Source organism: Chinchilla lanigera, unplaced genomic scaffold (assembly GCF_000276665.1).
Source record: "Chinchilla lanigera isolate Chin_1 unplaced genomic scaffold, ChiLan1.0 scaffold00039, whole genome shotgun sequence".
Classification (NCBI taxonomy): Eukaryota; Metazoa; Chordata; class Mammalia; order Rodentia; family Chinchillidae; genus Chinchilla; species Chinchilla lanigera.
Genome location: NW_004955440.1, coordinates 13,911,183 through 13,926,514, shown reverse-complemented (window position 1 = coordinate 13,926,514; position 15,332 = coordinate 13,911,183). Strand labels below are relative to the sequence as shown.

Below are 15,332 nucleotides of genomic sequence, written 5' to 3'. Positions count from 1 at the left end.
CTTAGCTACTTTAGGAGCCCTGCTTGTATCCATGTGGATATGGGACAGAGGGACCGTCGGTGCGTAAAAATCCAGAGGATAAGATTCTTTAACTGACACTGCCGTGCAGCTCCGGTGACGATGTTAACAGTGCTGTTTCTACCGTAGGGACTGGGTTCAGTCTGCTCCAACCGCTCCATGTCCTGCACAGGGAACTCACGTACCTCCGAGTCATACCTCTCCTTGCCCTCTCCCAGGAACCACGCAAAGTACATTTGCTTACTTTCAAAACTCACTAACATACTCTTCCCCAGGGTTTTCAACAAGTCAGAATGTCCTTTAGAGGTAAAATTATTCAACAATAGAAATACTTCCTTTGTTCTGAATATTAATCAAGTAGGGGAATGCATGTAGGAGTCAATAACTAGTATTCGATAAGCATTTATCTTGACTAGGAACTTTACAGGTATTACTCTACAAAGAGAAGACAGCATGAAGCTCAGAAAGCTGGAATTTTGCACAAGAGCACATAGCTGTTGCCTTGTACACTTGGAAGTTCTGAATCCATCAAATCTATGCTTTCGCCCTAACAAAAACGGGTCACCAGTGAGCAAGTGCACTGATCAGATGTGTCGTGTACATAGACCTAAGACATGGAAGGCCTTGAAACGCACCGAATGCACCTGGATGGCGGTTCGGAAGGTGTAACGAACTCTGCGCAAACCGAAGGGTCTGGATGGCGGATCAGCCTCTGCTGGGCAGGACTGCCGCTCAGGGTGCCCAGTGTACGCTCTGTGCTGGCACCAACTAGTAGCTTATAAAAAAACAACTGTGGACTCTCAAGTTTCAGCCCCAACTACTGAGTCCAAATCTTGATATTAACAAAATTCCCAAAGGTTCGGTATGCATGTTGGTGTGAAAGTGACTGCACTTAACTATCAGTAACTAGCCACCCAACAAATTTAAAAGCACCCGTCCACCTGTCCACCCTGTCCCTCTGGCCTCCAATTTCTGACTTACAAGAAAAGCCTGTTTCATAGCACATACAAAGCGTTCAAGACAAATCACCTATCCTTTTCTTTTTCCATAAAAACTTCCCTAAGCATCCCTCCACCTCAAAAGCAGTTTTTTCTCTAAACTCCCACAACACTCACGTCTCAGGTACTGCACTCACCCAAAAGCATGCAATGAATGTCTACATACCAGGCACTGCACTGGTTCACACCTCATCCTACAGTTACCTGTCCACAATATACTGTATCGCCTTAACTGTTTATCACATGAGGACAGAGCCTTGTCTCCCCTGTGGAACCTAATCCAATGCTGTCTATATTAAAGTTCTTCTGAAATGTATCTCCCTGTACCATCTGCCACCTGACCTGCTTCTTCCAAAAATGCACATAATCAACGCAATATATCTTCCATTTTCAAGTCAAAAGACTCTGACCAGTACTCATCTTCCTATCGATTGAGCAGCTACAATTATCCCCAAATTGCTATAAGCTTTCTTAGGTTCTCAATCCACTTTGAAGCAAAACCTCCAATCCTGGAAGAATAAATGGCTGCCCATTTCTGAACATTCTGTTAAGTTCCCTTTAACATAAGTTAGCTCTACCTGTTAATATAGCCAACATAATCCCTTCTACGCTCTGACAATCAGAGAAAGTTTTTAGGTAAACAAATTGGAATTAAAAAAAGAAAAACTAGATCAAGCTCTTTTACATTTGACAGAGCAGCAGTTAGGCAGTCTGCCTTATCCGAAAAGTGACATAACACAGTTGGAGACGGCAACCGTACGAAGGATTACTCAAGACAAAGTACCTGTAATGCTACAGATTCATCACACCAGGAAGGCAGTACGCAGGTTTATAATCAGTAAGTAAATGGCATACACTTATATGACAAAAACCTGGACAAACAGGAACCCTTTAGACAAGGTAAGGTGCTAGAGAAAGTGACTAGTATTCACAGGAACACCTATGAAGATCAGACCCTCCTAGCTTTGGAGAGGCAGTATTTAACCTGTGACACCTGAAATGCGCATCTGGAGTTCTGCGTCTAGTCTGGCTACCTCCGTGTATGCTGGCAGGACCCGGATGCTCAACACACTCAGCCTGACTGTCTCGGAGTGCGAAGTCCTCCTCTTCTTCACCTCCTCTTACCGAAAGGGCTGACCTGGGCACCTGGAGGGCAAGATGTACCCAAGCGTGGCCTCTCTCCTTTCCCACCTCTCCACTCCCCTGCCTCTTCTGGATTCTCTACCACCTCTAGAAGTGTATTAAAAAGAAACTGTACTTTGTTACCTCTCCATGTAATCTCTCTTAATAAATGTGGCATAGATAGTTTTTAAGAATTTCTTTTTCCTTACCATCTGCAGCAGTGCAGCGCGAAGCCAGTTCCCACAGGACTAATCCCATAGCATACATATCTATCCTCAAAAACGCATCCCTCTGGAAGTTTATAGCACCCTCTAATACCTCTGGGGCCATATATCTCCGAGTACCAACCTGAAAAAAATTTTCGAAAGTAAAAAGTACTCATTAACTTCATGAACATTTTATGATTTTATAGAGTCAAAGCCAAATAGGGTCTGTTATCAGGGTAAAATGACTGAACTATCACCATCAGACTCTAAGGTACGGCCACTAAGATGATTTCTGGCACACTTAAATAGAACGACATCATGCTAGCAGAGGCTTAGAATTCCCTCCCACCCTAAAGTAACCCTAAGGACAGAGCAGTGACTGCGGGGAGGAGAGTAAACAGCACACTTTTCAGCTGTACCTTTGCACGCCGTTTGAAATTTATCCTTGAAAAAATTTTTTCGAGGGCTTCACTAAGTATAAGATGTGGTACAGGACCTAGCCAAGTAAAGGATGGGTAAATACGAAGTTCTACTTCACAGCATCATCTGCGTATCTATTTACTCAAGCATTCTCGCCTTAGAGCCCTTCCTCTGTCTAAACTTGGCAGTTCTTAGCACTGTGGCTACAGTAACTAAGTTAGAGCACCTAGCTTTGGTTGGTACTGAACAACATTCTCATACGAATGTTTCACGCAATATTTTGTGATCTATCTGGATGGACCACATGTGTCTGTGTGAGTCCCAGCAGACCTGCGGAGCAGCTGTGACCCGGGTTATTCCCTGAAAGCACCCTGCTTCTGTGACTATGAACTCTATACCTGAACTGAGGAAATTATATGCCCCACCAAAGGCAGAAAAAATACGTATGTCATGTCTTTTTAAAAAGAAGACAGATTACTATAACTCTGAAGTTTAAGTTTATAATTTACGTAATACTTTATCGAGAAAAAAAGTAGTTCTACTCTGAATTTTCATTTTACCGTGTGTGTCTCCTAAAAGACTATTTCTCTCTTAAATGTATGCTATCCAAAGACCTCTTTTATGTGGCTCATCTACTTTTATAATCTGAAACGGCCTCTTTTATAAACCGATGATAGTACATACGAGAGGTTTTGTGTTTCCCAGGGTTCTTTCCTTCAGTGTAGAAAATACACAAGAACGTGCAAGTTCCTCCAGGTTTGGAATTTTCTGGCCCATGCTAGCTAAAGCCAAGGAGCCACTTACGTTTAGCTAGTCATGTCACTTAACTGTGCGAGTGTGAAAAGATGACACGAATGAGCGCCAATATTCTTTCTCAAAAAAAAGAAGAGGCTGATGAGAAACGAAACTGTTCCCAAACACAAGAGGTAGCCAGGTGTGGTGGCGCTCACCTGTAATCCCAGCACGGGGGAGGCTGAGGCAGGAGGATCGTTGCGAGTTCGAGGCCAGCCTGGGCTACAAAGTGAGCTCAAGGCCAGCCTGAACTGCAGAGTGAGACCCTGTCTAAAAACGACAAAGAGAAAAAAACACACAAGAAGTGCAGAACTTTGCGCCTCAGCTTTCTGCCCCATCTCCATCTCCACAGTACCCTCAGCGGACTGCCTCCATTTGTAACCAGCTGTAGTGTCAACTCTTCTAGAGCTCTGTGACTGCTGACCGCTACCCGCCACTAAACTCTGAAATCGTGAGTCAGTGCCGAATTCATTCTGGCATGATTATTTACAACTTGGGCATCAAAGGGATACGCTGGAAAAAAGCAAGCTCGGAGTTACGTGATCAAGTTGCACGGTTTTAAAGTGGAAGAAAAGCCAGTAAATCATCTTGTTTTGTAGGAGAAGGGACCTTTTGGGTCAAACTGATTTTATTGATTAAAAGGTTTTATTTCAGGAAGGAAAACAGCTTTCCCAGCCTCACAGTTTCTGAGAATGAAATGAAAGGACAATTTTTTTTCCTCTGGCCTTCCCAAGGCCCACGGATAAAATCTGTGTGGACTTTAACTACAGTTACACACCTCGCTCAGGCCTTTTCTACGGCTCTGAATTCTGAAGACAATTCAGAAAAAAAGCCATCAAGCTGATTAAAGAGTTAATAAAGCAGTAAAGAGCCAGAAGCAAGAAACTAATTGTTTTAAAAAATGGGAAGGGTATTTTAATACACTGCAATCAAAACAGTGACTGATGAGTCTTCCACTCCTGCGATGAGGAAAGAATTAACAAGTTTTAACTACTGAGTTAATACTAAGACCTTCCTAAGAGTGAGGCCTACTGAAAGATGGAATCTTCTGTGATCTGTTTCTTAAAAAGACTCCTACAGTGTCGAAGAGTTGTTTTATGAAATGGTTATTTTGTATAACTTGAGTCCTCTACTATTATATGAAAATGTTATCTTTGGCAGAAAAATATAAAACATGGACTCCTGAGTAGATGCTAATTAATAATCCCCACTACCACAATTTCAGACCGATTCATTCCCGACAGGTGGGTCTAAGAAAATGTAACAGCTTACTTTCCTTATTACCGTCCTTACCTGTCCATGGGTATCACCTGCAGACTTGCCAGCCTCAAACTTTAATGCCAACCCGAAGTCAGCAATACAAGCTGTCAGATTGTTTTTCAACAACACATTTTTACTTTTGATGTCCCTTGCAAATAGAAAGATAAAGCATTCAAATTAAATTTAAGCAAGTTATCTTTTAGAAATATTTACTGAAAGTGGAGAAGAGAATACGCTCTACAAGAACAGCTGCTTTAAAATACGAAATGCAGAGGAAGAGAAGGGAAAAGAAGCTTAAGCAGAGCACAAGAGTGACAAACTCCTATTGGGAGCACACATGAGAGTCTCTCCATAAAGTAGAAGAAGCGCCACTCCGAAAATACATTATCTGTCACCCCCAATGCCTGTTACCTGTGTCGCTCCCACACAGCAATCATAAAATTGCTGTTTTTTAAGAGAGTATTTCAGCTTTTACAGTTCAGACTCTTATAGAAAATGAAATTTCTAAAAAATGGAAAATCTTTTTAAACATAACTGAATTGGGGTCTTTTGTCCATTGGCACAGACCTGCATTTTCAAATGTCCCTTACTGTAGAATGTCATACAACCTGGGTACAGGGAAGTGTAGCTGGCACTATAGAATACAAAGTTTTTACCTTACACATACACTGTTCAAGCTATCCCCTGGTGTTCCGAGTAGGATAACTGTTTTAAGGCAGCAAAATACCATCCTCTACACACTTGCCTGAAGTAGTTTACCCCAGAAATTACTACATGCCAATGAACTACGGAGAAGCCACGACCCACAGTTACCCTCGGGTGTGCGCTCACACAGCCCGAGTGCTACAGAGGAGGGGCAGGAGCAGAGAAATGCTCCGAAAACCACTTTCACTCAAAAGATTTTCAGGGCCCCTACTCCTAATAACCTTTGCTGTTTTGGGGCGTGGAGTCCAAAGGATTGATTTCCTAGTAGAAGAGAGACTGCATACAGCAAGGTGAGAATAAATAGGGGGCCCTATTTCTGAAGGAGAAATCTTAAAAGGTTTGCAAAACGAGGATCTACATATTTGAGGCAGATTTAAAGTGACGCCTCCTAACAACCTACAGCTCCCCGGGGGCCCGCAACTGAGGATCTGCTCAATGCGCCTGCGCATGCCTCCTTGCACAGCAAGCACGCTTAGAACGAATACGAAATCGACACACTGAATCTGATGTCCACCGAAGTTAAACACATGGAGAACTGAACCCACGCTTAAGGAACATTTTTCCTTTTCAGGGGTATGGCAACTGCTGAAATCTAGGCACTACTTCTTCATTAGGCAACTGCTGGAATGATACCACCCTCTGGTTCAGCTCAGGGAAAAAAATATATGGTCATTCCAAAAACAAGCCAAGAAAATATTCAAGAATTCTCCTTAACTCTGTCTTTTTGTAACTATTCATAATTACCTTTAAGTAAACGATGTTTTGAGTTAAAAAAATTTCTTTTTCCTTTTAGGCAAATAAAATATACTTTCATTTTCAATACTTTCAGAAATGAGAAATTAAAGCATAAGGAGATAATTAAACTTTGCTAATGATGCTAACATACACGTTTTCCATAATGCGTCAATCTCAAAGCTAATTTAAGAAACAAATGAAAATTATCTGCTTCGTAGAGCATGGTTAAACAGCTGAGGAGAAAATAAATTTTACCTAAGGGATTAAAATTTAAGAGACATATTCTGAATTACAAAGGGAAATGACATAAATATTGCTCTACCTGTGAGATATTGCAGGTTTGTGGCCATCCTTCAGGCCAGGTATATCTTCGTGTAAATAGGCCAATCCTCTAGCCATAGTTTCTGCAATGTGGCACAGTTCGTTCCAGGAGACCACATTAGCCTTAAGAAAGTCCGACAGTGAACCCTACAGAAAACAGCAAGAGGAAAAAAACCTTAAACTCTTGACAAAAACTATACTTACATGGAATTTTTTTTAACCTGTAGGAAATTATAAAAGGCAGCATATTAGTTCTCTCATGATAATATCCAAAAAGCAAACTTTCTGGAACGGTTGAAAGTTCCTTCCAATTCACATTAATACATATTTAATCACAAAGAAAAAGACAGTGATCTTGTAAAGTTTGTTAGAAAAATAGTCAATTTCCCACAATTTAAACAGTAGAAGTTAAATGATATTTGAAAATCTAAAGTTCTAGAAAATACTCACTTTTGAAAGGGAAGATACACTAACTATAGAGATGCTACAGGATACAACTAGAGTAATACACTATATAAACAATCTTCCCTCTAGAGAGTACTTAACCGTCCTTATAGTTAAGAAGCAAGAGAAATTTAAGAGCCACTGAACAATGATGAAACAGTTTCTCATTTCACTTATGTTCCTTTCAAGCAACTGTGAGGTTGAAAAATAGAGCAAAACAGCAAGTGTGTCTCAGTGAGTAACCTCACAAGGCAGCCACAAAGCAATGATCACGCACATTTCCTGACTGCCGGTGTGTCGTTAATCTACATTTATCACAGCGTTGTAAGACACGGAATTCAGGCTGGAGAAACAATTTAAGAGATCAAAATAGGTCACACACAGTAAATAAAAATTACTAAGTACTTTTATATCAAGTATTTGCATGACATAATTACAGAACAGGAGGTCACTGTGAGCAGAGAGTTACAGAAAAAGCTGCTGCCTTTAATCTTTAGTAAAATAAATTACTTCTGGAAACAGAGATTTGTATTTTAGGTTAAATAATCGTCAGCTCCAACAACACACTCTCTCCTGAAAAATCGGTCGGAGAGATTCACAGCGAACAGTAGGAGGGCAGGCCAACTCTGACCTTACTAAATGAAACAGTTAAGTAGTTTTACCTTTTCATGGAATGCTGTAATCAGCCAAAGATCCACATCAACACTGGTGCCTCGTTTTTCTGCACCAATAAACTGTAGTATGTTCTCATGCTTCATTCCAGGCAGGCTGTAGACTTCATACTCATTTTGCCATGACTGTTTGTCCTAGAGTTAAAAAGAAAGAACAGTGAGAAGACAATATAGGGAAATATACCATGTCTAGGAGATTACTCCACTTCAAAAGAAAAAAAAAAGAAAACTAAATATTAAAAGAAGAAAATTAAGGCAAATATAACAGATCGTTTGTCCTGGTTTTTAGTAAGAGAAAGCTCCAACAGGTAACAGTTCCCCCCTAAATGCCCACCCCCGCAGCGCTCAGATCACACTGTCCTGCTTTCTGTTTATGAAGAAGGGCGTCCATCAGAAACGCTCCACTTCTGCATTACATGATGGCAACGAACTCTGCTTACAAATGTCAGTGTAGTTCCTCCCAATGCAATGTTCCTTGTGCTACTGTTCATCAGCTAGAATGTCTATTTAAACAGGACTAGCGTAGTATCGCAGACTAACATAGGATCTCACGTTCTTTTAAAAGCACCACACATTTACTCCAGCCTGCAAGTGATCCATGTCTACTACACACCTACTTAGAGAAGACTCACTTCTTTCCATAATGGAAGTACAACAGAAGTGGCAGCACCCTACAGGATGGCGAGGCACCCTTGGATCCAAACTGAGTTCGAACTGTGGCTCTCTCACTAATCTTTGGCAACCTATAACCATTAATTAGTTTCCTAATTAAATGAAACGGGGACCGTCGTATCTCCTGCACAGTCGCTGTATTTGATGTACATACAGGAACATGTAAAGCGCTCTCCGCTGGCACAATAAAAGTATTCAATAAAGTATTTGCCACTACTGCTGTTACTCTTCAGTTAATATCCAAATGCTTTTCTCTAATTTTTTTTTTTTTTTTTTTGGTTTTTCTCCGGTACCGGGAACCGAACTCACGACCTTGCACTTGCCAGGCAGGCGCTTTTGCCACTGAGCTAAATCCCCAGCCCCGCTTTTCTCTAATTTTTAAGGTTCCTGACAAAATGAAATAACTCTCTGGATGTTTTTTATAAATCTTGGCACAACACAACATACTCTCTTTCTAAATCCCTAACTATATAGAATCTGCACTGCGACCAAAAGGGAAAAATAAATTTCTTCAGGCTCTATCAGACAAGCTTTAGAAGAGGTAAGAAGGCTAACATCTAAGAATAACAAGACAAAAAAAATTGTTTCTATAATAACTTTGGAATAAGGACACTCTGATGTTTAGGTACAGCAGTAAAGCCTGTATCACAAATCTAGCCAAGTCCGCACTATCAAGAATAGCATTAGCCACAGGGGTAAATAAGCAAAAGAAACGGAAGACGCATTATCAAATCTGTATCAGCAGCGCCACAAAAAATAACGGAAGAACAGCAAAGGGGTAGACACATCAGGGTAACTTCTCTTCTTTTAGGAGAAACCCAGCAACTTTTCAAAGAAAAACAATTCAATGGTAACCACTTGTTTGGACGCTTGATTAACTGCCTTTGAAAAATAACCAAACAAAAACTGCAGCAACTACATGAGCACTCAAAGTAGTATGCAAATAAGTGAGTCTGGTAATACACCTCCAAAGAGCAGTTCCAGAACACTGCACTTGAACTCTTCTGCCTGCCTTCCCTGATAACCCTAAGGGGCTACTAAAATTTAACCACTCGAACACTTTGTACTTGTTTTTTTAAAAAACTGGCTCCTTCGACTTGACATTTCTGTAGAATTTTTATTGACAAACATCATCTATATGTTTATATAAGGTAACTGCACCACTCCAAGCCTGACTGTGGTACTAAGAACTCTCTCAGATGTGAAGGCAGACGGGAAGGGGCTACCTCCTTTTCCAGTGTCACCAAGAATCGCTTAGGAATTCGTGGCTTGTATTTTCACACTGTTTCTACGTTCTGACAACCTCGGAAGTCCCAGCTTTCTGAACAGAAACACAGGTTAGGTAGCTGCAATACACATACCTGTATTGGAAATATTTTGACAGCCACATACTCGTTCAGCAACTGCGCTTTCCAGACACAGCCGAATCTTCCCCTTGCTTTCACTTCCAGCAACTGCAGCGGCTTCAAACCTAGTAATGGAGAGGGTGGGGGTGGTCCTGGGTCCTAGGATAAACAATAGCAGTACTGTAAATAAGCAGAACATGAAACACATCAACTCTGAAAATGAGAAAAAAGTGAGTATGCCAAAGAATCAATTGACGGGAACAGTAAACACATGGATGACATTACTTCAATCCTGCCAAACCTGAGTTTCTCCAACGTTACTAACTACCTTCGGTGACCACAAGGCAGGCCATTTGATTTCAGAATTTCCACACTGACACTCAACACTATTGCTACTTGAGTACAGCAGGAAGCGGAAAGGGACCGTCTCCGTTACACACTCTCACTAACTTTTCCCACGAAGATTTTCTGTGAACTTTAAGAACTGCTAAGAATACTTCACTATTTTCATCTAATTTATACTTCTTTAAAGGATGAGGATTTGGGAAGTGGTACAAAGAGGATTATGGCTCTCTCTCAAAGAACATCTCAGAATCCACTATTTTCTCCAATGGCTATCAAATTTCAAATCCTTTCTTCATTAACCTTAGCAATAGCGGCGTCCGTGGACACATCCCAGGGAGGTCTGTCCCACACGAGGACACGAGGAAACGCACTGCAGCCCGGCCCGTCTGCTCTGTCTGCTCTCACTTCCCAACACGTTAGCAACCCACCCCTGTGTTTGTAATTTTTCCAAAATGGATCTGAGCTAAAAATTATTTGTATTTTAAGGCTGACTGACCAAGAAAATGCAAATAAAAATGCAGAAAAGTGGTGATCAGAGTGAATAAGCTACAATAAGTGAAAGAGAAGTACACTATTATTAGAGTTAATAGAGCAGACACAGTTAGAAGAAGGAGTACGGCACGGAGATCCTCCGTATACAAAACAGGATGGCAACAACCCCTCAGCAAGCATCCTGCCAGCTATCTCACCCTACAGCAAAGCAGGAAGCCCTCCGGAAAGCTCCCAGGGAAAAGTGAAACACGTTTTCAAAGGCCACACAACAGACTTTAATATACTTAATATTAGGAAGCAAAGTAAAATTTCTGCAGCGAGAGGAACGAGCGTGCTGGCAAGGGCCGGCACCGCAGGGCCCGGGAAAGAGTCTGTCACCAAAAACCAATGCACCTCCCTCTGCCTTGCTTTCCCTTTTTTCTAATCTCTTCTAATGCCTCACAGACTCCCAGAGCTCAGGCATCATTCAGCTCACTGGTGCCACGCAGGAGCTGGGAAAGTTTACATCTAACAAAGGAAAGGCCCTTGACAGCAGAAAACTGTAAGGCATTAAACAGGAAAGAGATGCAACTTCTTCTAAAGTAATCTTTATAAAATGGCTTGACAATTTCTAACATCAAGATAAAATAGAAGACTCCTGTGATGCATTCCAAACTCATGTCTTTATTTTAAAATGTCTGTGAAAGTTGCTTTTCCTTCTCACATTCAAAACAGCAAAGGTTAGGGAAGCTAGAACGTTTCCAGTTAGCAGAGTGACAGGTCAAGAAGGTCGGTATAAATCTTACAGAAAGGACAGGCTCTTAAGTATGACTAGGGGTGTAGGCTGGGGGCAAGACTCCGGAGAGTGTCTCTGAAATGCACCCTCCCTACCTCATTCTTTAACTGACCCCTTCAACCTGGAAGAAAAGGTTCTACTCATAGGAGCAGGCTGCTATATGAATGTGGAGACTGGGGGAAGAAAGTTTGAAAACTACTTTTCCACAAGCAAAACCTGGTCCAAGTATTACTGTATAACTGCATAAAGGAATAATTAAGCTAAGTAGAAAATGCTACAAAGGTAGTATTTCCAAAGTAGGAAGGCCAGAAACTAAAGTAATACATAGCAACTCAAGGCTGAAGATGCAAAGTAATAAGGTAGAGAAGTAACAGGACGCTCAACGGAAACACTGAAACTGGTAACGCTGCCACACGTGGCCTATTCTGTTTTAAAAGGTGCCAATCACATATATGTGATTCAACCTATAAAGGAAGATTTAGATGATTTAATCCAAATCTCAAAAAGTTGGCAATTCAAAATACATTTTTAGGACAATACTAACTTTAAACCTAGGAAATGTACAATCATTTTCAATGTGTATGTTTAGGAAAAATAAATGTCTTCCATGAAAGTTCTAACAACTTTCTAAGACTCTGCTCAGCAAATTTCTAAGCTACTGGTATGTCAGAAGAAATCTTAGAACACCCTCCTAATTGTATCTTCATAACCAGAAAACACACTGTAGTCAAAATTACTTTAAAAGGAGAAAAAGCTTAAAAACACACTGCATAATTTTCAAAGGCTAGGAAAAGGTTTACAAAGTCACATTCTTATAAAGTGTCAAAACTTTTAGAAATGTTTTTAAACAGAAATTTAACATAACATTCTGTAATACTTAAAAGAATTCGGCTCAAAATGAATAATTTTACAGCAAAGATTGTAACTATAGAACCTATAACGCTAAATCAATATAAATTTTTCCTGCTGCTTTAGTGAGAAGTCGCTACAATGAAATTTTAAATGTGTGTCAAATATTTAGGTTTTACTTATTCCATAATCTAAAAATACTAAAATACTAGAAATATTTTGCAGTTTATTTGCATCACTATAGCAGTTTACCCGCAGAAAACCCCCTTAACATTTGCTTCTAGAAATAAAGATTTATACCTTTTAAATGGATGGACCCTTGGAAACAAATGCAGACCTCAGAAAGGGTGGCAATGTTCTGACTTCATCCACTAAATATGGCTTTGCTCTCACACAGAAAAACTACTCAGAGGAAGAAACAGAACTCCTGAAAACTTTTCATAAATCTCCACTTCTCTTACCATATCCACGCTATTTTGTAAAATGAAGAAGATATATATTAGAAGTGGCTCTGACTGTGTTTCTTCTTACGGCTCAAAAGATACCACGTTGCAAAGATATGCTGAAAAGCACCCCTCCGCTCCTGCCAACGTCAGGAAAGGCGGGGAGCTCTGGAGCTGTCTGGGATTGGTTTTAACGACTTGGGAGTCTCCCATTTTAAGGATGAACTCTCATCTTATGTAACCTTAAAGTTCCAGACAGCAAAAGATCATCGAAAGGTGTACTTCACAATTAGTTCATTTGCTTGAGATGCCAAGGATAAAAGTGGAAATATACATTGTGATTAAGATGACGTGCTGTACCAGAAAGTCAGCTCGTTAAACGTGAGCACACGCTGGTATCTACACCTACCACATGCTGGAAAAATAAACTAATAAAAGGTAGTTAAGGCCAACGAAGTTATTACGTGTTTTCCAATCAGCTAAAATAGTTGTTTCTACATTATACCTTAGAGAATTATGAATTTGTCAAATCAATCATATTTTTCTGTAGTGGTGGTGGGGAGTCTTTATAACATAAATGTGTATGAACTATAAAGGATGCACAGTAGAGCAACAATAACAACAAAAATCTAAGGACAAAATGTTAAGTATGCATCCACAAAAAATTCCACAACCATAAAACAAACATCAATGCATCTTACCTCTATCATTATATGAAAGGCGTGCTTGTGAAAAAAAAACACAGGCAAAAGAAATTACGATTCATATTCAGAATGAAATGAAAAATGACACAACATTTACAAAGTGAAGGAAAGAGAACAGTGATTTAACTTTTAAGAGGTTGGCAGTGATCCAATGTACTATATTGTTAAAATGAGAATTGAGAACACTTTCCTTATAGAGGAAAGTAATATAAAAATTAAACACGCACACAAATACACACAAACCCTTTGGGTATTAGCTATCCGATGAGATGTAAACAGAATTCTGACCCTAATGTAACCCCAGTTACCTGATCCAATGGGCTTCAAACCAGAAAGTAAACTAAACTAAGTCTTACATAGGAAAGGTCCTATAGTAAGTAAACTCTACAAGTAAACTAAGTGATGTAGCTGCAGACACAAGCTGGAACTGAGTCTGCACACCAGAGGGCAGTATTGCCTTTAACAAGAACTAGGTAGCAGCCCTAAAGAAATTACATAAAGCTTAGGTCTTACAGCCCACACTCCCCCGACAGTTGTAAGAACCTCTAGAAGGACTCACTTGCAGTGAGCCAGGTGCTGCACTGCCCTTTCGTGGAGCCCGGAAGAATCACTGCGGTCAGACAGAACACGTTTCTGGTGGCCACGTGAGCGCGTGCCACGTGACCCTGGTACGGGAGTAAGACAGGAGGAGGAGGGCGTCAGAATCCCGTTCACGGGGTTAACGGGTCAGGCCTCCCGCTAACCGAGTTCCCAGCTATGACAAGGTGAAAAACTGAAATCTTAGTAAAATGTAATTTAAATTATTCAATGCTCACTGCAAGTTAAGGATATGTCAGGAGTTCAAAACATGATTCGGGCACAATCCTAGCTCCACTCAGGAAATGCGCACGTAAGACGGGGGCGCAGGCAGCGAGCGTCTACACGCAGTTCTCGCGGTCGGAGGACGCTGAGGCACGGCCGGAAAGCAAGCTTTTTACTTTTCCTGTCATCCCAAAGTAAGGCCCCGAACTGAACTTCACAGACATACTGTTGCCAGGGTTAGAGGCTGCTGACAATTTCTCCAAATAGATGACTAGACTCCCCAACTCCCGGCACCTCCACAGGGCTTCCGCGGAGAGCAACAGCTCCTGAGAACAAGGAACTGGCGACTCTGCGTCTCTACCGGTTCCTTCGCCTTTCTTCGTTCTCCATCTTCCTCCCCCGGCAAAGATTCAGGACCACACCGTCGTCCAAAAGGCTGGGTTTCCCTCACTATCAAACTTGTCAGCATTCCAGAGGAAAATTCACTCTTTGAAAGAAATGCTTGCCAACTGATTACACGAAGATCAAGGACCACTTGGATCCTGTTTAAACACAAGTGCTTTCAAAGATAAAGATGACACTGTACTAAGACAAGTTAGTGCTATTCTTGCATCTTACAAGAAAGTGTACCTCTGCTTAGCACACTTCCTAATCAATGAAAATCAGAATAAGCTATAAAGACATACTAGCTAATGTGACAAAATAAAAAGGGTTAAAATAGCATTTTAAAAGCACAGAGATAAAAAAAGTCTATCTTAGCCGGGCATGGTGGTGCACACCTGTAATCCCAGCACTCGGGAGGCTGAGGCAGGAGGATCATTGCGAGTTCGAGACCAGCCTGGGCTACAAAGTTGAGCTCAAGGCCAGCCTGAACTACATAGCAAGACCCTGTCTCAAAAAGACCAAAAAAAAAGTCTATCTGAGCTTAATAGACTTCTCAAAAAATAAACTATAACATAAGCAAAATGACCCAAGCTACACAAAAGACACCAACAACAGGCCTCAATGCATAAACTGTGTGATAAGAAGGATCAAGACAAAATAAAAATAAATTCACTGAAATATACACACAGGAAATAAAACACCTGGATTCACAGAATGAAAAATGTCACTTTGAGTATTAGGTACTATAACTGTAGCTATAAAACATTAATGTCTAGTAATCAGATGTTTGGGTTAGACATTTGCTCCTTTCACATATGTGGAAAGAAAC

At 40.8% G+C, this 15,332-nt stretch overlaps 1 protein-coding gene across 1 annotated transcript in view; it reads right to left on the bottom strand.

The window, feature by feature from the left end:
* Acvr2a (activin A receptor, type IIA) overlaps positions 1-15,332 on the bottom strand; it is a gene marked incomplete at its 5' end in the record, with an annotated part of 81,449 nt that overhangs the window by 4,860 nt on the left and 61,257 nt on the right. Inside the window, 5 exon segments of the mRNA XM_005390789.2 lie at positions 2,348-2,486; positions 4,850-4,964; positions 6,579-6,724; positions 7,684-7,827; positions 9,726-9,869. Of these exon segments, the coding sequence (XP_005390846.1) occupies positions 2,348-2,486; positions 4,850-4,964; positions 6,579-6,724; positions 7,684-7,827; positions 9,726-9,869 (688 nt within the window).